Source organism: Trichoplax adhaerens, genomic scaffold, assembly GCF_000150275.1.
Source record: "Trichoplax adhaerens TRIADscaffold_7 genomic scaffold, whole genome shotgun sequence".
NCBI classification, from domain to species: Eukaryota; Metazoa; Placozoa; class Uniplacotomia; order Trichoplacea; family Trichoplacidae; genus Trichoplax; species Trichoplax adhaerens.
The window spans coordinates 5,336,426-5,358,214 of NW_002060949.1; the positions used below are offsets into that span (position 1 = coordinate 5,336,426).

Below are 21,789 nucleotides of genomic sequence, written 5' to 3' on the forward strand. Positions count from 1 at the left end.
CATGTACCACCGTTACCTAACTTTGCATTCATATGCCAATTTCAAATGATAAGGGACCCGACGTTCCGTGAACGTAAATGTAAATGACAGCACAAATATGTTTGTGTCTGGTCATCGCGGAAACCAACCACCGAACGTGCGAAGTGTGACTAATCGACATTTCCATCAGACATCGGGAATAGCCAATCTCACAGGAGTGACACTCAATCTAACAAACGGATCAATCAATGATAGGTACTAAACTGCTAATGTGCGCATTAAAGTACAATTGTACGTATACGGTATACCCATGCGTCCTGCTACTCAGCGGTAGTTTATTTTAAAAGTGCGATCTTGTATAGGACTTAAAGATAGATAACACATCCCATTTAATTCCGTAATTGTATCTCCTTACTCTTATTGCAGGACCAACCCTCGAAAGTATCCTAAGGATAAGCACTGAAAGATCAAAATTCTTAGGAAATGAAATTTATTTCGATTGTAGATAGTGCTTCGTACACCATAATCTTACAATCCTGTGCGGCTTTTTTGTTTTATATATCTAAATATTTAAACGATAATGGGTTACATGTATTTATGACACATTTTGTGTTACAGATAGATAAAGTTTGCTAAGATTTTACTATTTTTATATTGAAATTTTGTAAACTGGTATTAAATTCATCTTAACATTAAATGTTTTTGAAAAACAACAGATTGCATTCATTAAAAGTTTGCAATTTCAACATTAAATAATTTTGATAATCAAAAACGGTACCTATCCGGATGCATAACGAAAATCATAATCTTTTTACTTTCGAAGATTTTACTATAAAATATAATTTATACAAAGCCAAAAACTTTGATTTTAATAGCCATAAGCAGTTTAGATTTCAGTATAGCTTTGCTTGAATATAACGGAAGATATAATCGAGAAATACAAGTATTAGCAGTCGGTAAATGTTGATCATCTGATGGCCTTATCGTTATTGTCGGTAACGGTTGAAAACCTTCTCCGCTTACAGGTAATGCGGGACTGGAGGTCCAAAAATACAACTAAATTTGCAAAGTGTTGACTAGTTAAAATTTACACGAGGATAAACAGAAAATAAAAGAATCAAGAAAACTACCAGTTCTCTCTTTTCTTCAGTACTCATTTTCTCAAAAATAGACCAAAACCACCGCTTAAGCCTTTCCACATTACCAGAGGATCCTTCTGAAAATTAGTTACAATATTAGAAAAGTTCTGAAAATATAAATGAAATAAAATAAAAAATCTGATATAATTCTTACTGCTTTCATCATTGAAGGAAGTATGTCTCTTAACCCACTTTACATCAACTTCTCCGATACCGTTCAAAAGTAAGCGCAAATCCTCGGTATTTAAATTTTTAAACGCATTTTGCGGAATCACATCAAATATTCCTTTTCGCATCGCCTTTCAATAATAAATCATTACAGTAAGTGATCACGAACATGTCGTCAACATCTATTACCTAGTACTTTCAAAAAAACTTACATCCAAAGGTTTCTGCATACAAAAGTACATTTTTTGCATAGCATATAATTCAACATATTCGTAAACGTTTTCTGGTGTAACAGAAATTCCGGAACCACCCTCAATTAATTCAACTTCTTTTCCACCTTCTTCCTGAGATAAATTGATAACAAATCGTAAATCCATTTCTTTGAAATACTGCTCCGCATTATCTTTATTGCCAGCCATTATCAATTGCCGTAAGTTTTCATATAGCGAGGCATTGAAAAATGCTAGATCATGCCATTGTACCTATGACGGAAATGAATTTACTAATTTTAGAATAAAGATTAAACGCAATATATATGAAATGGAAAGACTTTATTTCATATGCGGCCACATACGTCTCTATTCAGCAATACTTTTAGAACGTGACGGTTAAATGTTAGCGTTGAGACTTCATTTTGAAGCAAGCACAAGCCAATAATTCTACACAAATATACAAAGAAAAAGCCATAATTACGACAAACTTTACGGTTAGATAATAAAGTTGAAGTTGAATAATTAGATAAAATAGATCTAAGAACATCGAGGCGTTACAAAAAGTAAAATTTTAGCCAACCTTCCTATGTTTCTGAAAAGATTCAACCTCGTAAGGCTATTAGATCCAGGGCGAGGCGAATAGAAACCGACCTTGCCCGGTTGATAAAATAGAGGTTCATTGTCTTTGCTATTTTGATGAGAGCTGTTATCTTCAGTTTCACTAGCTCACAATAATGAATACGAGACCGTTACGATATGATTAATGCAACTATTTAAGATATAAAATTCCATGCACATTTAGTATTATAACCTTTGATGAGAACATATAATGGATATAGCTTCATCAATACGTTGACGTAGATAATTTTCGTCAGAAAATAATGCCAATAAATTTTGAGTAGGAGCATGTTCCAAAAGCATGCCCGTAATCTTAGCAGCATGTTCCTGAAAACAAAATATAGCATGCTTACTGTCATTACCTACTTTTAACTAACTGTTACTTGAACGAAAGCGTTATCTTACAGGATGAAAAGCTCTAATCTTCTCAAAAAGTCTTTTACCGAGGACCTGTTTTTCACTAGAGTTATATATTACACTCTCAAGATGACTATACTTCGTTGGATCGAATGAGGGAGCATCGTAAGATAACGGATAGCTTTGTACATCTCTAATTCTGTTCGTGGATACGAAATAATTCCTGCCTCTACGCCGATCGTTACCAAGATTTACATCTGTCCGAGACATCATCATGTAATTAACTATTCCATTACGATTAACTATTACTCGTATAGTACAACACCAATTCTTACCCCTGCTACTACTTGACCCTGCATTCAATACAGGTAATTTTTCATTTGATAGGAATGCCTGTTTTAAGAACCGACGTTACTGCGAGCTTAGTTAGTATTACAGCACGATAATCTAGAACTTACTTCAGCAATGCCAGAATAAAAGCTGCGAGCGACACCGCTTCCTTCTCCCGGTTCGTTTTTAAACGAGGCCTTAACTCTATGGACTGCCAACGGTTGATCTAGTGTTTGATGCTTCTTATAGAAGTCGTTTAAACTTATAACGGTTTGCTTTATCATTGCCGCTCCGTCTCTTTCAACCTAAATGTAACAAACGTTAGAATTAAAAAATAGAATGCTAATTTGTATCATGCAATTATACTATATGTAGTACCTCAATGACTAAATCTCGTGTTTGTAAATTTTTATGTTTTTCCATTTCGCGTCTAAAAGCAGCTTCTTTGATATCGAAAGAAACTAATTCCGTCAAGACAGAATCTGGCTGACAACCAATATCTTCCATAAAAGCACGACTAAATAATTCAACTGTAAGCTTCCATCGTCCGAGCCAGCATTCAGGCTTCATTTCGTTAAAATCAGTGCCACAATCGCCTAAAAGAAAATGGCGATCATCATTCGATAATCTCTTCAAAGTATGTAGTACAAATCAAAGAAGAACGTAACGATACTAACCATGTTGATTTTGTAATCTTGTAGATAAATTAAGATCCACAGACACACTACGGTTAGAGTTAAAGCAATCTCTAGTATCAATGCTTGAACTGAATAAGTCCTGTTTTAATACTGAAGGACTGAGTAAATGAGGTTTCTCAGCTAATGGCAATGCAATGTTCATAGGTGTCTTGAAAGGATCTGCCGGTTCCGATCCTAAGTGCAACGTGGAGTTCGTTCTTCGGAAAAAACGTTTATTCTTTCGTACGCGGCTTTCGTAAACTTTAGATGTATCTATAATTAATAATAACAAAAAAATAACAATTTTTGCCATCGTAAGAATCCGATAACTGACGTTACTGTTAAATATATATTTTTACATAGACCACTTACCGGATACTTCTTTCACATTAATTGTAGCCCCAGAAGAACTGGTACGGTTGCTTACTTCATAACTAACACGAGTATTATTTTCATCCTCTGTAGATAAACTTCTAATATCATGGCGAAGAAAATACATTATAGCGTCGAAAACATAAGCTACATGCTTCATAGAAGAAATATCCATGAAAGGAATGGTATCTCTATGTTCATAATTATTGGAACGCATCAAGGAGAGCGCATATATCAAAACGTCATGACGGCTTGAGGCAAACAAATTACTAGCTTCAAGTCTCGCCCTCCGATAGCTAGACTCCCATAGATGACCTGTATCTCTGTTTGAAGCTCGATCACGTCGACTAGATGCTATCAACTTTTGTTGATAATCTGGATTTAATGGATGCATTGGATGCTTTTTATCAGTTGCTAACAGTAAAGAAACTCCAAACCTTAATTGTGATTCTGTGTTATCCATCACATCTACAATCCAACGCCATGATTGTGATAGACACCCCTTAACTTTTTCTTGTAAATCTACTAAGTTTACTTCATCAACAGGTAATATAGTATTTGATCTAGATTTAATGCACTTTGTTTTCTTCAAATTCGTTAATGTAACCAGCAGATCTGTGACCTCACGAACAGTCACAGCGAACATCTTTGCTATATAACTAGAATTTGAGTTGGCTATAGAAGAGATACTATCACGGTTACTATTATTTGAATTGCCAGAATTGCCGGTACGAATAGAATCAGGATATAATATAGAATTTGGTGTAATTATGTGACCACCTTGTTGAGGATGAGCCGTTGCATTTACAGCCCATTGTAATACATGAGGCTCTCTAATCGATCTAGAAATATTGTAAATAGGCGCATCAGTATTGCCTCTCATCATTCGTCGACTTTGAGGCCGTCCTGGTAACTCATCAGGCTCTTCAAATGCTTCTGACGAAGAAGATTCGTCCTCCTCGTCAGAATAATAAACCATATTGGAATCTGGTATAACAAATAGTGCAAGAGATTAGTCTTTAACTAAAATGCCATACAAATGCAATAATTCCTACTGTACCGATATCATTTTGAACATGCATCCGCGAAGTTGTTGCTGACGCGGATTCAATCCGGAGGACAACACTGTCACTACTATCACTATCAATCTCTTCAAGCATACCAAGATCCATTTCAGATTCATTATTAGAACTGTTATCAACTTGAATCCCTTCGTTCGCTATATCAGCACTCTGATAGAAAGGGAATAATAATTTACATGCTATAGTATGGACTTCATTGAAGCGTTTTCTACAATACACCTACCCTACTTAACTCCCTAGATTGTTCATGTGGACTACTTGCGTCGCTATCTGTATCAATAAGTTCTTCCACAGCCATAGGAGCTCGTGATGCTAATGTATCATTACTGACGCTAGATTTTTGAATATAGTGAACAAGCATTATGAACTATCGTAATGAGATGAAAACGATATAATTACTAATACAGAAAATAATTCAGTAGTATACAATACCTAGATGTCAGATCATGAGTATTTCTTCTTTCAGTATTATCTGCATCTGACCGTATATTTGCATGGTCTATTTCAATGACTGGATCTCTTATTTCTTGAGATGCATGTTGATCATTATTGAGACTATCATTAAATGAGGGATTTGAAGTATCATTACCATCAGTACGACTACCACCAGCTGTAGAACCCTCTGTGAAAGGCTCAGTTACGAACAAATTTTCGATAAATTGAGCAGCGTCAACATGGCTAGTTAAAACCGTTAACCAAGCAGGTTGAGCAATTCCTAATCGAACTGGTGCTATCAATGAGTCTGCAGCCTTAGCTAGCTCTGTTACTGCAAAGATATGCAGCGATTGAAAAACGCTACGGCACTTTCGTAAAGGAATTCTAAAACAATGGAACACAAAAATTACTCTGAAATGTATCAAACCGAACTTATGAATGATTGAGGTTCATCAAATAGTACGTACCTAAAGACATTTGCGGCATCCGGTGTCGCTGACAATACAACGAAAATACGGGCAACGGATCTGACAAACCTTTTAGCAACTATCTCAGCCTCAACAGTAGTTATAGGATTCTCAATTGATTTGATAATCGTTCGTAGTAGATGTTCTAATGCCTTAAGTAGGAAGTAATTGTATGTTAAAAGAAAGGTTAAAATATTACAAGCGTTTACACTATATAGATAAGTTACCTTGCATTCGTTCGTATTATACTTTACAGTCAGATAGTAAGTAAAACAGTCCAAACGAACAGAATTATCTTGACTTGAAAGAAAAGCTTTTTGTTCGTCTCTTGCGAGAAAAGGGTAATCCGTGGAGTGAGGCTTATTCATCTTCGTACCTTCATCAAAAATGACATTGACTGCTTCTGGCATGATTAATGACATAACAGACGTCCAATCCTGTAATAGTAGCTCTAGTGCTTTGGCAGCGAATTTTGGTGGTTCTAATAAAGGACCCATATCCTTATTTACAACTGTACCCGAGAGAGATCGTAAACTTTTACTATGTCTAAGCCGTCTATCATGAGGGCGGTTGCGGAACTGATGGTGAGAATTAGCCTGTCTTACAGCAGTATGAAGAACAAATAAAAGAATATGCTCTCCCCTAAAATTATAATATTAGATGATGGTTATACATAATTTGCAATTAAAGAAATTTCATTTATACAAATAATAACATAGATCTGTTAGCTTTATTAACCTTTCATTTGGCAATCGCACTAGGTCTGTTTCAGCAATTAATCTCTGTAAAAGTCTTAAGCGATCTCCTTGGCTACCGGCAACTTGAATTTGACAATTACATTTCTCTAAGCAGTCGCAGTAAGCAGACGACGGAGAACTCTTCAATCTGTATGATATAAATTTTTTAACATCAAATTCATAAAAGCATACTAGAAATAAACGCAAAGATAGCAACGTAATTGAAGTTTTTTATACTTACACGCAGTTATGTCCTTTATGACAAATGAGAGCACACTCAGTACAACAACAATGAGTATCTACGAGTCCGCATGTGCGACATTCGTAAACGTCCTAATCGAAAGAATTGAAACATCAATTTAACTTCTAATCTTACAACGAAACAATTAAATTATCAATAGATGTTTATTTCGCCTACCTGATTGATATGTTCTGTACCAGTCCAAGTAAAAGAGCAGCAATCATTTAGGCATATGTTATAAATAGGTGAGCAATCTGTAGTAGTTTCCGAAGGGCAAATGATCTGTCGTAAAACTTCCTTGCTATCATCCTGTTTTTCAGCTAATTCCTTAGCTAAGTCGAACAAGATAAGGGCTGCTTTGTACGCACGTAGATGTACTGCCAACATAAACGGTGTATAACCATGTGCATCTCTAACATTCAAAAAAAATGTTACAAAAAAATTACTAATGTTAAAATTTGCACTTATCTCGTAAATAATAATTCTCATAATGACAAATTTTACCTCGTTAATAACAATAGCCCAAGATACGGTTTTAAAGCATCGTTTTTGCAAATTAACGACAAGCATTTAATGGCAGCAGAAGTATTAAATTCCTTGCTACTTTCAAAGGAGTTCGAAGTTACCATTTCTTGTTCTCTACGACTGTAATCGCTAGTTTTAGAACTACCTTGACTTTTCATACCTTCTCTGACTGACGGTCCTAATTTTAATTATAAACATTTTAGTCATAACTATAATAGAACTACAAAGTAGCTCATTACATGTTATACTCACCCGGTAACGACGAAGATTCATTCATAAATCCAAGAAGTGAAGAAATTTCGTCGCGATGGCTTGAAATAGTTTCATGCCTGCTTGATACGAACATATCTTCATCCATATGAGACGAAATGAGTCTATCAACACTATCAGTTCGAGATGATGGAAATGAAGTCGATCGATGCAGATTGGCAAGTAAATAAGGTCCAGAATAAGATGAGGAAGGATTTACAGGTGTACTTTGATCAGCTACAGTAAGAAATTGTAGTTACTATTAATGTAATATATATTTTTATATACAGTAAGTAGTTAAATAGTAAATTTTAGAAATTAGACTGACCTTGACGTCTATCTTCTTCGGCGGTTGCTTTACACATACTCGCACACATATGCAATATATTACGTTTCCCATCACAATGCTCCAGTAGCAAACTTTTGATGTAATTTTGCTTGCTTTCCGGGTCTAAAATTGATCAAATGGACAATTACGGTTTACAAAGTCCATTCTAATCATCAACACCTAATCAAGCTGAGCATTGCAATGGGCGTAGAGTTACCTGATATGCGGTCAACTTCATCTAATAATTGCCTTACACTGCGATAATCGGATTCTAATATATAAGACATCAGTTTCTGGTTATCCATTACCATGGCAATTAAAGCAATGGGGTTATTGATGCTATGAATGCTTCGTTCCATGAAATTTACTCCAACAGCAATAGAACGGGTTGGCGGTAAGTTCTAAATATAATAATTGAATATTATAATAAAAAAATTCAACAGTTGGTGCTACACTCTTTCTGAATCATATTCATTATCACTACGCTGCAAGAAGTAACGTGTTTACTAACCAGCCAATCACTATCTTTAATGTTCTGTCCAGCAACAACAGATAAAGGAAATAGGGCACCAAGGCTATCTCGTAAGACACAGTTCCATTCCTATGCGTGAAATAACGAGCAAAATTACACGATTGAACATTAATGCTAGTACAAAATAATACTCAACGTCTACCTGATCGATACTGAGCATGGTTGCTTTTTCTTTGTGCTCTTCAACTTGAATCATATCCGTTGGTATAGTACAAAGAGTATGACTTCGTCCGTTGTCCAAGTTGAATCGGCTATAAGTTAATTTTCCATCACTTCTTGTAACTTGTAAAATGCCTAGTGAAACAGTATTAGATTATTAGAGCGTGTAAAAGAGCAGGTACAACCATAGAGTACAATCATAACTAACCGTTACAATTAGCACTTAACGCAACTATTCGACCCTTAGACGGAGGAAGTAATTTAGGAACTCGTTGAATTTTATCAACACACCTACAGCTATACGGTGTTTTGGTAAGCTGCGTAAAAGTATAGAGATCGATCCCGTTAACGTATTATTATAGTATTTTTGGTTGATTACATAAGAAATGAACCAGTTTTACCTGTAAATCGCCAAGTGGCAATAGACGACAACTTCTAAGAAGCATAGTCTCTAAATATAATTGAGTATCGCCATCATCTGCACTTTTACTGTCATCTTGCCGTGAATTAACTTTCACTATGGCAAATCCTCCATCGATCTTCATAACTTGACCAACTGGTGGCTCCATTGAAGCTTCTACGAATATAGCATTCTTAATATCCCATATTTCCTCCATAAATTCACTATCATCACGATAACGTTCTATTTTCAACAATAAGTAAATATCAGAGATTTTCTCTAAACTCAGATAAATAAATATTTAAAATGAAATTTTCTGTAATGTCAGATTAAGACTACAATATACGATCTGTCCTGTTTTGTATTACTTGAAGATTCTGATTTAAACTGAGCGTGTGAATCATCATTTTCTAGATCTGCATCAACAAAATTGTACGGTAGTATCCTGAATCGACGTTTATCATCCATATTCCAAGCGCTTTCGAGCAGTTGACCAATTTTTGGCTTTCCAGATGAAATATTGATAGCAATAGCTCCATGATTATAAATTGGATTACCAGAGAAACGAACCTATAAGAAGATAACAATTTTAACTGAAAATGTGGCAAGACATATATAATAAAATTTAAGATACCGTACAGCGCATACATACCATAGACCCAACAGTTATAGATGAAGGCTCGCATGATGACTTAGCCTTCTTTAACCTAAGTTTAGCTTTCTCAATTATCTTCTTACGTACAGCAAAAGGTGGAATTCCCCTAATTGATATAGAAATTATTTTTAGCTGTTCATACACAGTATATTATTTCTCTTAGTTAAAAATGTACAGTTGTTTCAAAGAACTATGACATATACGCAGTCCAATAAAAAAATAGAGATAGAAGCTATAGCTACTTACCACCACATCACTACATCAGATGATAGTTGTACACAAGTGTATAAAGGACACACTTGTAAAGATTTTATAGGATTATCTTCAAATTCTCTAAATTTTCTTGCAGGATGTTCAATTTTATTGGCAAAATAGTGAACACAATCGTCTACCCATGTTGCAACCTAAATAATGCTTTACAGTAAGTTCTCGAACAAAGTCAAGTAAATAGACAGATTTTTAATAAATTTTCACCTTTCCAGAAAGGGTAGCAACAGAAGCTCGGATAGAATTGGCAGCTACTAGAACAATAACTTCATTTTTTAAGTCTAGGTCAGCTGTACGTGGATGCCTCATATTTTCATCCTGTAAGAACAAGTATTTCCAATGAAGTGAATGTGACGGAATACAGTTAGTAAATACATTATTCTTACAGTTTGGCCTTTGTAAGGATGCTTGTCCGACCATTTCCATTGGAATAATTTACCAGAAGAATTTACAGCTATTAATTCGGAATGCAGAGCGGCTATGTGAGTAAAGTCTTTTTCTTTTGTATTGTCAGCAGCTAACCACCATTGAACATGATTGAATTGGACTAGATCAGATATATCGTCTATATTTCTGTAATGAAAAGAAAATATACAGTTAGAAGACAGTTATAAATCGAAAAATTTAGGCCTATAACTTTTTAATAGAAACTTTATTACCTATCGGTTAAATTGTTGGACGACGTCGCATCACTTAAATCATCAAAGGAACGCATTAACTTGGAGGATTCTTCCCTTTCAGCGGTATTACTAGGATCGCGACGTAAGCTCTGTCGGTAACTTCCACCGCGACTAGTACTTGGGCGTATATGTACATTATTAGTTAGATTATCATCACCAAAATCACTATCAAATATAAATCCACCATCATCGAAAAAGGATGCATTATCTGATAGCATTTCGTCTAATCGTAAAAAAAATTCATACATTAGCATCATTCATAAGAGGTGTATATATAGTGTATATATATAATCAAACAGTAAGCTTACTTGAACAAAGAGATACTATTAAGATCGAATTAGTATAAAATTTTACTATACACGTTATTCGTTATTAGAAACATGTTACGGTACTTTTTATACGTCCTCTAAATATAAAGTATAGCAATCAATCTAAAAATATTCCGTATTAACTTTACTGTATTACATAGTGCTACCATAGTAACCAAATTATTTTTTTTTTTTTATTACACATTGCCCCTCAGTAAATATAACATAATTCTCAAAGTTAAATCACCTATACAAGCTATTAATGTAACATCGCATATTGGAGGAGATGAATATGTAGCAAATACACAATTCCTCTGTATTGGTAAGTTGTAATATTTCCATCTTAATATCAATGCTAATTATGTTCATTGGTTATCTTACCTGCTAAGGTATACTCTGTACTATCCTCTGGTTCTCCAGTATCATCATCATCATCGCGACTTAAAAGATTATTAACTGCAACGTTTACATCCAAATTCTAGGAACAAACATTACAAAGTGTGTTACCAATTAGTGAACTAAATTTTAATTACCTATATAAATATCGTACCACATAAATTGATTATTCATATTTAAGAATCTACTTACACTTCGTTGTAGTTCTCTTATTATCACCTGCCGAGATTTGTCTTGCAATACACCTTGGACCTATTTATTAAAATCATTCCAATATTTATATAGATCGGAGTTATTACAAAAGATTATAAGGTATCGAACTATTCTAGTGTACGCAATGACTACTGCGAAATTAGTACTTCATTTTGCTTTCCAAATTATTTAATTATTGACCTGCTCAATTAAGTCATCAGGGACTAAATTAACTGGTAATACGTTCCGATAAGACGCAAGGAAAGGCCGCCTTAAAAGACTATCACGATTGCGTCTCATTACTCTAGCTCTTACACCACTGGAAGGCCATACATTAACGCTAGCTGTATTTCGAGAAGACGTTGACGATCTAACCGTATGACCATAATATCAGTAATAAACAGTGATTATATAAATCCAAAAAAAATTTTTCAAGACTTCAAATTTTATAAAAAGTTTAATGAATAGGAACATTTTTATTCGTTAATCATATCTGTAAGCACAACTGCGAACTTATATAATACAATAGCATAACTGCTTTTCTTATTTGCAGTGATACTGTACGTAAAAATTTTACCTTGAAGATCCTCCAGTTTCTGTCGTTCCACCTGATGATCACGAACACAGATAGCAACGAAAATCAGACTCAGAAATTCTTAAAATTGTTATAACTCGACTATCACAATATTACGTTAACTGCGAGTTACTAATTGATTACTGAAAGCTACTACAACACAGTCGCCTAATACATTACTAATTACTATCGTAACAGTCCAGATTATAAATCTTTATAGACTAAACGTGAAAACAAACAATCACAACATGTGCAGTAATAATCATCTCAAATATGGACAAATACTAATAGCGCATACTACTTTTTATAGCCTTACGATAGAATGAAGCATAAGATTAGCCTTGATAATACAGCACCATTTCATCTTAAACTTTTAACTGATGTATAGTAGATAATATACTACACTTTATTGTATTAAAATATGAAACGGGTTAATACTGTACCTGGAATAATTCAAGTAAGATACAAAAAAAATTAATACTTATTAGCGTGCGTAACAGCTATGTATTTCTTTCTATACTAACATATGTAGCTATAACACTAAATAAGTAACATGCTACATTTGAAAACTTTTATCTACGCAAAACGTTTAGTTACTGTAAGTGATCGAAATATATAAAGTCAAAAAGCTGAAATAGTAAGTAAGTAAGTACTAATAAAAATTGCCTGATACATTTCTTTGACATAATGTCCGCCAAGTACTAATAATTACTAATGTCTAAACTATTCTTGGAGTTAATGACTAGGTACTTTTATGAAAAGCGCATAAAGAAGGTAGATTATTATTCACTAATTTAATAAAAGATATAGTGCAATGTAAAATCTTCATTTAAAATCGATTAAGACAATAAAAATACTTTCACAATACATGTCAATAGATCTACATATTACATATGCCTTAAGGATAATTTTATCAATACTCTAAAACTTCCCTAGAAGATTAATGATGAGTCGATACAGCCATACAGCAATGGCAAATGTTATTCTACTTACTAGTTGTCGCTTTTGTATCTGAACCAAGATGAGATGCGTTGCGACTGCAAATACAGTAAGAAGTGTTAATACTAAGAATTGATAATAAGCGGTTTAATTTCACCTGCTAGAGTACAGTATCAGTAAAACAGGACACCGTACAATTCATTCATCGTTTGTATGCTCGGTATTAATAATAAGGAAGCGTTCAATACCTTGGACAATCTTCACGTAAAAGTTCAGCATGGATTATATAACTAACGCGACAAATACTTCCATCCTATAAGGTGTAGCAAAACAGAAAAATTGTGAAAAAAATAATAAAAACCAAGTAAGATTCGAGTAGAACTAGAAATTTATATTCCAACGCAATAATACGTCATATCAATGAGACGGTAAACTGTTTACTAAACAACATTGATAACATTAGATCGATGTCGTCCTATACATTCATGAAATTTTACTTGCAATAGTTTTTAATATTATTTAATAGCATCGCATAGTAAAGTATATAATATAAAAAGATAGCTAGCAGCGCTATAAAATCAAAATAGAAATGCGTCTTAGTATCAAAATTCATTTCATTACTCCATGTTCAAACAATTTTGACGCGATTCTTTCAAGACTGTTGATATGATATTATTGGTGCAACATGAGAAATGATATCGGGAGTATGATACAACTACAGTAGTCCTTTGGTACTGAATCCAAATGATAGTAATAATAATCTCATGTAGTATAAGATATTAGACAGTACTAACTCAAAATTTGACTGAAGTGTTGTTCACATCTTCCAATAATTCGTATAGTATGTATTTTCAATATGAATGTTCATTCTAACGTACATCTTTTACTCCAATTTTATCAATATACAGTTATAACAATAGGCATGACGTTTTATAATAATATGTTATCCAGCTGATTTAGCATCGGTATATGTATTGAATTGAGTTGAATTCATTATTATTTGTAACAAATTTTCACTACAAAAATCTCTAACCTCAAATAACAGTCCAATATGCTTGGGTCCGATTACGCAGTCGCGAATCTTGGCATCTTCTAATCCAGGCAGTAACTTTAAGCTAAAGCAGATGATCATATTGGTAAGTATAGAAAATAAGTGATACGCGTCGTCGTTCCATTGGAGTAGCCTAAGCATTGGAAATTTTTACTTTACGATAAAACGACAAGCCTACTTTGAAGATATCAGTTATTCATTTGGACTGTTGTAGGCAACAGTCCAATTGATAACTCTGTTACGGTACAATATTAATGCCCTATAGCATGGATGAGATACACTCGTGGAACACTAAATTGACAATGCAAATCATGAGTGTAAATTACGGTTATATTCTCATTTCTCCCTTATTGATGGAAATACGATGTAAGGAGATGACTAGCTATTCAAATGGCTGATAGAGTATTGTCTAACAATCAGTAGCATCATCATTTGATCCTACTTGATTCAGTCTACTGTAAGTAAGAGCTAGTGGGTAAAATCGAGGCATCTAGGATGGAAATAAAAAAAGTTTGTTGAACGGGTATCATGGTTCATTACATCAGCCATTGCACATGGTCCAAAAAAATGAAATTAATCTGATGGACAAGATGATCAAGTCATCCAATTGAATGTCCGTCCACCAGTATTACTACTGTACTCGGTTCATTTTTTATTTCATCTGCAGTGAACGGCTGCTCGCTTTACGAAATCAACAAATTAAAACCATTTTTAGTGAAAAAAAGAGTCTAGTCTGACTACTTGATGAGTATCCAGGCAATCCATTGCTATCATTGACGAACAAAGTGACGCTAAATTAAGTTGGTAAGACGTCATTTTAGCCAACTGCAATCAAGCTAGCGTATTGCTATCGTACCTATTAATGCTACCATTTCCACGATTCGTATTGACTTTACGAGAGATTTCTTTTAATCTAAAATGAAAAAGATAGTGAACTTAATAAAAATCAGTGTTAACTAGTTGTAATCCATCAGGGCTGTTGTTGATTGTCTCTTTGGACATTCTCGTCTACAAAGACGAGAATGAACATCATTATTATAATTACAGTGAAAAAAAAAAGTATGGGCAAGGTTGGGATGAATTGTATTGGCTTGAGTGGCGCTGATAATCTACGGTACTGGGTAAGACAGCAGTAAGTTATGAATCTACTAAACTAGCTAAGGAAAGACCAACTCTATTCTAGTTGTCTCAGAAGTTTTTGGTCCATTTCTTTGAAATGCATTCCAATTTTTTCACTGACAAGAGTATTGCAAGCTGACGTTGAAAATAGCTCCGACATCAACCACGAGACATACTGCCCTAGACCACCGACCTGAATCTATTGTACAGTATAGGATGGAAAGAAGAAGCAAAGAAATAGGCTAGACCAAGGTAAAAAGAGCTCTCCACCAACTTACCGTTGATATAATTGATTTCGCGATAAAGGTAAAGGACAGACTGCTACATGCAACGAAGTCATCTTCTCGATGTTGTATGAATAGCAGTTCAAAAGGAGGAAATTTAGCGCTTTAAAATCGACATAGGATCAACAGCCTTTTCCGATTGAGGTATAAATTAATTAATTGTCAGTATCAGTAGTGGATGCTTTCAAAATTGGCGATTGGCTCTATGTCGACGTAACACCGTATACTACAGTAGAAGACACTATGAACTGGTTGATGCTTTGGGATTGCTTGAATCTTTATAAATACCCATACCGTGCAGTGTCCACAGGGTACAGTGTACAGTGTACAGTACAGCCAGGTCAGAACCATACAGTGTACTGTACACTGTACAGTACTGTACTCTACAGTACAGTACAATGTACTGTAGGCCATGACGAGTGGACTGAAACACTACTGTACTGTAGGTATTGTACACTGTCGTTCCCGACCTCAAGGAATAACTGTAAAGTACAGTGAACTACTGCTTACTGTACTTCCAATTAGGCCGTGATATTAATTGATTTATTAATATCATTCATAATTAACAATCATGATAATAATAATAAAAAAAAAGATTTTTTTTTTTCTTCTCTTTTGCATACGATGTCATCGACTATCTACAGGATTCGGACTAATCTGCACCGTATGCGTTGGATAGACAGACGGCACAGTACAGTTCTGTATTCAGTTGAAAGTGATTGGCCTGTGCCGTCAAACCAACCACAGACACGATGGGTAGACAAGGCAGATAGTCGACTGTGCAAAGTGCAAGTCTGCTGTAGCAGGCTAGCAGCTAATCAACTTACTGACAATATCTCTGCACGCTTGATCCCAATCCAAATAATATCCAAAATCTGAAGTTTGAATTGTGATAGGACCAATCTGATCCCAAATATTGAGGAATGTTAAATTATTGTATAGTGTACAGTACAATACTGATATAAGCGCCCAGTTGTATTGCACAGTAATGGAATCTCATTGATCAATCGACGCTATTGCAAGTAATATTAGTATAAAAGAGATTCCTTTCGCAGCACATGCCTACTTGCTCAGCTGCGAATATGTACTAAAGCAACCGACATGTAGACAACAGGCTACCATTCAGTGGGCCACATACAGTACAGGTAAAAAGAAAAAAAAACTCAATCTTTTTTTTTCCATAAATTACTGTGTATTTCACTGAGAAGAGATCAGAATATAATTATTTCATTTTTAGTGATGCATGAAATAGAGCACAAGCGTCATTACCTAATTGGCGTGATACCTAGCTCTCTTTTTTATTTCAGGCAGTAGTAGGCGACTTTTTGACCTTAAATTATTTATAGTTCACTTAATGAAATCGTAAGCTGCAATAAAAGCCATTTTCAATGGTTTGGTACAGTGCTGTACTGTATAGCTGACAAAGTCACGAGAATAGAATCAAAATAATAGTTCCAGCTGTTTATTTATTTTTCCTGTGTGCGCTGTGACACTGCCTACGCTGAGCGATGTTCTATATCGCTCAGTTCTATCGGCTTGCATTATTAGCTGGTAGCAAATAGAAAGGTAATAGAAAAGCTACTGTTTCCCCTAGTTATTTAGCCACATCATTAGGTTTCTTTTAGACTCCCAGTAGCTTTCTTTCTGGTGATATAATACAATGAAACCTAAATTTGAACATCGTCGACTCCGCGTTTCTCCCCCTGCAGTCCTACACAACAGCAAATTCCAGTCAATAACCAACAGATTGACAGAGAGACTGACGGTAGCATCGTCACTACGGTGTACAGTACCGTACTGTACTTTAAAGTACCAAGTACAGTACCATGGATTGTCATACTAAATGACTTGATCAATAACCCACCAGTGTACGGTACGGTACAGTGTACAGTACTGTATTTTGCAACACGGTACTGTACTGTACGATGGAAGCGTACTGTAGACCAGCGTCATGACATAATGTTTCCAGTACCTGGAGACGCAGTACCCCGTGCTTGTCAGTTGTTTTACTATCCTGGTCAGGAACTACGTATACAAACTGTTGGAAAATTTCTGCCACTTCTCTTGGTTTTTTCCCCATAAACCGAAGATGGTGAGTACTTTATGTTTTAATAAGCTTATTAAATCCATTAATATATATATATAATCGATACCATCCATCACTACTTATGAGAAATCTTTTATAGTTGGCGTAAAAATGACATGAAAGTTATTACAAGAAAAGCTTGACTTCAAAATTTCTCCCTCTGTAAATAAATAGCATTCGTACTGTACTAATACAGGAGTAAGGCAAATGACATGATTCGTATTATGAACTACCAATTAATGAACTTCTGCTCATAAAATTATCCCTAACGTAGGATGCTAGTCCAATTATTTTCCGACCAGTACACTGATGATGAACTAGAAGAGTTACAGTATAAATATCTTTCTACAAGAGACAAATATAGATGCAATTAGTACAGTATGCAGTAATCAACCATTGAATTCACCGCGATAGGAGTAGCAATGGAGCATACCAAAGTAGAGGATGGATGAGCTTTCAATTTGTATCATTACTCATGACAGGAAAATACAAAATGCTGTATGTTGGATTAATGGATCAGCAGCAAAATACACCTTATTCTATGCCTAACCAAGAGCTACCCCTAATAGATAATCATGATAATTACTGTCTCATAAACAGCTAAATATTGCTTTATTATACCTTTTTCTTTTAATAAGGTATAGCCGTTACATGGAAGGATAGCAATCTAGCTACTTTAGAAATTCATCAACGTGACACTGAACTACAAATATCAGAAACGACCTAACTACTGTTCTAAATATAGTCAAGAATAGTCGCTGATCAACCCGCTAGCAAAAGCAAAATACTTACTATACATGCTGAGCATTGACAATTACTATTTTTTTTACATACTATATCATATATCATACTTTATACTGATCGCAATGACGCATATACCCAGTATTCTGCTGTAGAATTTCTATGCAATGATTCTCTCTTGATTATGCACTATAGTGGTAGAGTATACTCTATTACAGTTTAATGGAGCTATTTATCACTGGAGCGTGCTTGTCGTATAATATTATTTACGTGTATTTGTATCGTATGCGTATTCTACACTTGATGCTATGGATCACTCACATACGTGTAAGATAAGAATTTATCATGTCAAGGATATTGACAAAGTTTAAGATGATAATGAATCAGTGAGTAATAGAAACGTTACGATCAAGCTAAAGTTTAAGATAATATTTAATATGGTATAGAAACGTTATGTTATATCAATGATGATGATAAAGTTTAAAATGATATTCAATGTATAATAGAATAGAAACATTAAGATACGTATGATTTACCATGTTAATGATCATGTTAAAGTAAAAGATAATTATAAACAATATATAATACAGACTGTTTTACTTATACTGTAATCTATAACCTACCAAGGATTATAAAAGTATAGTTAGCGTTCTACCAATTAAAACAGTAATATGTGTACCCGATCCTGGATACAGTTTTTACCATTTTATTCCCTTTTTAAATACTAAAAACTAATTTTATATACCCTTTAATTTATCTCATGCAATGAAAGGCTCAAAACAATAGTACAGAGAAGAAAGAACACTTATTTAAAATTATCGTTGTGGGAAGCAAATTTACCGGAAAAACCAGTATCATCCGAAGATATGTTCACCAATACTTCAGTGAAAACTACAAAGCCACGGTAATATTACAACAAAGACTAGCTACTAATCTTTATTAATTAAACAATTTCAGCACCCCTGATCTATACCTTCCAATACCTCTAATTATATTATAGTAGATCCTTTTTTATTCACGTGCTTTCTGTTAGCTGTATTACGGTACAAGAAGTGTTCAATACTAAATGCTTAAACAATCATGAATTCATAGATTGGCGTGGACTTTGCACTGAAAGTTATTAATTGGGACGCAGAGACTGTAATAAAACTACAACTATGGGATATCGCAGGTAAGATTAGTCTAACCATTCAATTACTAAAATTTAGAACTCATATTTGTAACATTAATACTCAACGAAACCTACAGTATTATAACATTACACGTATATATCTTTTTATGAACTACTGAGTCGTGCGCTTATTTAAAATACGTTCCAGAAAATAGAATTATATCTGACTCAATCTGTCTTGTTTTTCTCTTTTACTTTTACGATATACGACAAAGGACAAGATAATTACGAAAAAATGACAAGGGTATATACGTGTATATTACCATTACTCAATTAGGAATAATTTCACTAACTAGACTCGCAATATTTCTCTTACTTAAATTTTGATTTAATAACATAATACTTTATAGGTTTACTTTAAAGACGCTGTCGGTGCCGTTGTTGTTTATGACATAACCGATACGAAAACTTTTGAAAGTACTAAAAAGTGGAAAGATGATGTCGATAATAAAGTTTTTCTTCCCGATGGTTCCACCGTCCCTGTCGTTTTATTAGCAAACAAGGTTGTTAAAATAAGACAACATTAATACGAGCTGATGAGTATACTATATTATCATCTGTTGCATAGCAATTAAGTTTATCTTTCATAAAATATTGCAAGAAATTATTTGAGCGTAACTCCGTAACATAGAATAAATTATTTTAATACCCTTTAATATGCATATAAACATTCTTTAATTTTACAATGATAGTGTGATAAAGCAAAGATCGGAGATCATAATGATCCAGAGTATCTCGACAAATTTATCCAGGACAATGGTTATATAAAATGGTTCGAAACCTCAGCTAAAACTAACGTAAATATTGACAAAGCCTTTAGAAGTTTAGTAGAAGAGGTAAAGCATTTTTATAGCTGTTTCATAAATTTCCTTTCTCTATTCTATAGCACGATATTATTTAGAAATAATACCATATAGAATTTTTAAATGTTCTCCTATATCTCATGATCCTAAGAATAATCTACGTTACCTATTAAGAATATAGAGTAACACTGTATATTTACGTAACTAAATATGTCCCCATAGATGCGCTGTTAATTTATATTTTTATCTATCTGTAATAGTAATTGCTTATATTTTCTATTCCTTTTTCTCATACATACTCGTAGAATTACGTTATTTCACATATTTTGTACATTGCAATTGAATATACACTATAATAACTAGGGATCAAAAAATTAACAAAATCCTTTAATGTATAATGATAGATCTACGAAAAATCGACTAAATTTGACGGGAAAGAGACTGCAGATCCTGAACGGGTCAATCTTAATAATACTAACGAGAAAGAAGGAACTAAATCTAGTTCATGCTGTTTCTAATTTTATTAATTTACTGCTACTAAGAAAAAACAAAACAAAATGAAGTTGTATAATGGAATATATTGCTCACTGATAATGATGCATACGTGTTTAGCCAATAATTATAGTATAACATTAAAATTGTATACATATACCATCAGTGTTGACCTGCTTAGTCATTAGTTACCTTAAACATAAAATATTAGGAACCTGTAATACTTGATAGAAATAACTTTTTTTTATACATAATACTGAAAACACGATTACTGTCAATTCTGATATCTTTTTCAAATTCTTAGTACCGGTATCAGATAACGATGTATCTACCACATTTTATCACAGAAGTTAAGTTAATTTCGTTTCTAGAGCACATGTTGCAATTGAACAAAATTTTAAAATCCAATTTATAATTGAAATTCTAGGTATTTTACTGTATAACGTATTAGCGATCTTTAAATTGTATAGTTAATAAATGTGATGCTTGTCAGCATTATTCATTGTATCATGACTTCCTCATCATGATCTTATTTGTTTGATTGATGTATATTGTATCCTGATTGACTAAACTGATACAAATAAACAAAATTTTTTTATTGATATACGTAATTGATTGCTTCCATTAGAAAGTTTAGGAAATATTTGCATTAGATAGCGAATCCTTATGGTTGGCAATCAGTATACACTATGCGATCTAGCTTTTGTGAACAGTACAACAACAATAAATACGAGGATAAGTGGGATAATTACAACAATTACTACAATTTTATGACCTTAACGGCAAAATGTAATCGATATATCCCATTGATAAATATAGTAATTGATTATAATGGAGATCGTTGTATGCTAGTCAGAGTGCTCAGACTAGTATGAATATTTTTGAAATCAGATCCGCTATTCAATAGTTTATACTGTATAAGCAAAGTATTGTTCTCTCATAGTAGGTAAAAGCAGATCTTGCCAACAATTTAAAGTGCTTTGCTCATAAAGAAATACATCAATTCCTTATCCAGGGAGACTTT

General features: G+C 33.8%; 2 protein-coding genes across 2 annotated transcripts; one reads left to right on the forward strand and one right to left on the reverse strand.

The window, feature by feature from the left end:
* Positions 1-822: 822 nt before the first annotated feature.
* TRIADDRAFT_58408 (uncharacterized protein) lies at positions 823-15,528 on the reverse strand (the record flags this gene model as incomplete). Its single annotated transcript, XM_002114473.1, has 44 exons — positions 823-1,035; positions 1,110-1,195; positions 1,273-1,417; positions 1,499-1,768; positions 1,861-1,945; positions 2,079-2,219; positions 2,310-2,443; positions 2,522-2,730; positions 2,809-2,866; positions 2,932-3,108; positions 3,182-3,399; positions 3,481-3,753; positions 3,853-4,839; positions 4,913-5,084; positions 5,158-5,266; positions 5,367-5,753; positions 5,837-5,988; positions 6,064-6,478; positions 6,575-6,721; positions 6,815-6,906; positions 6,992-7,226; positions 7,319-7,517; positions 7,592-7,825; positions 7,917-8,039; positions 8,134-8,317; positions 8,428-8,517; positions 8,591-8,742; positions 8,816-8,924; positions 9,009-9,250; positions 9,376-9,577; positions 9,660-9,768; positions 9,909-10,066; positions 10,137-10,247; positions 10,316-10,502; positions 10,589-10,832; positions 11,299-11,395; positions 11,506-11,565; positions 11,707-11,875; positions 12,083-12,113; positions 13,073-13,116; positions 13,267-13,331; positions 14,052-14,133; positions 14,926-14,982; positions 15,467-15,528. 44 exons carry the CDS (start codon positions 15,526-15,528, stop codon positions 823-825), a joined length of 7,716 nt encoding a protein of 2,571 aa, XP_002114509.1.
* A 2,474-nt stretch (positions 15,529-18,002) lies between these two features.
* Positions 18,003-20,791, forward strand: TRIADDRAFT_58409 (uncharacterized protein; the record flags this gene model as incomplete). Its single annotated transcript, XM_002114159.1, has 7 exons — positions 18,003-18,056; positions 19,072-19,203; positions 19,392-19,470; positions 19,686-19,714; positions 19,821-19,973; positions 20,163-20,306; positions 20,678-20,791. 7 exons carry the CDS (start codon positions 18,003-18,005, stop codon positions 20,789-20,791), a joined length of 705 nt encoding a protein of 234 aa, XP_002114195.1.
* Between the last annotated feature and the right edge of the window lie 998 nt (positions 20,792-21,789).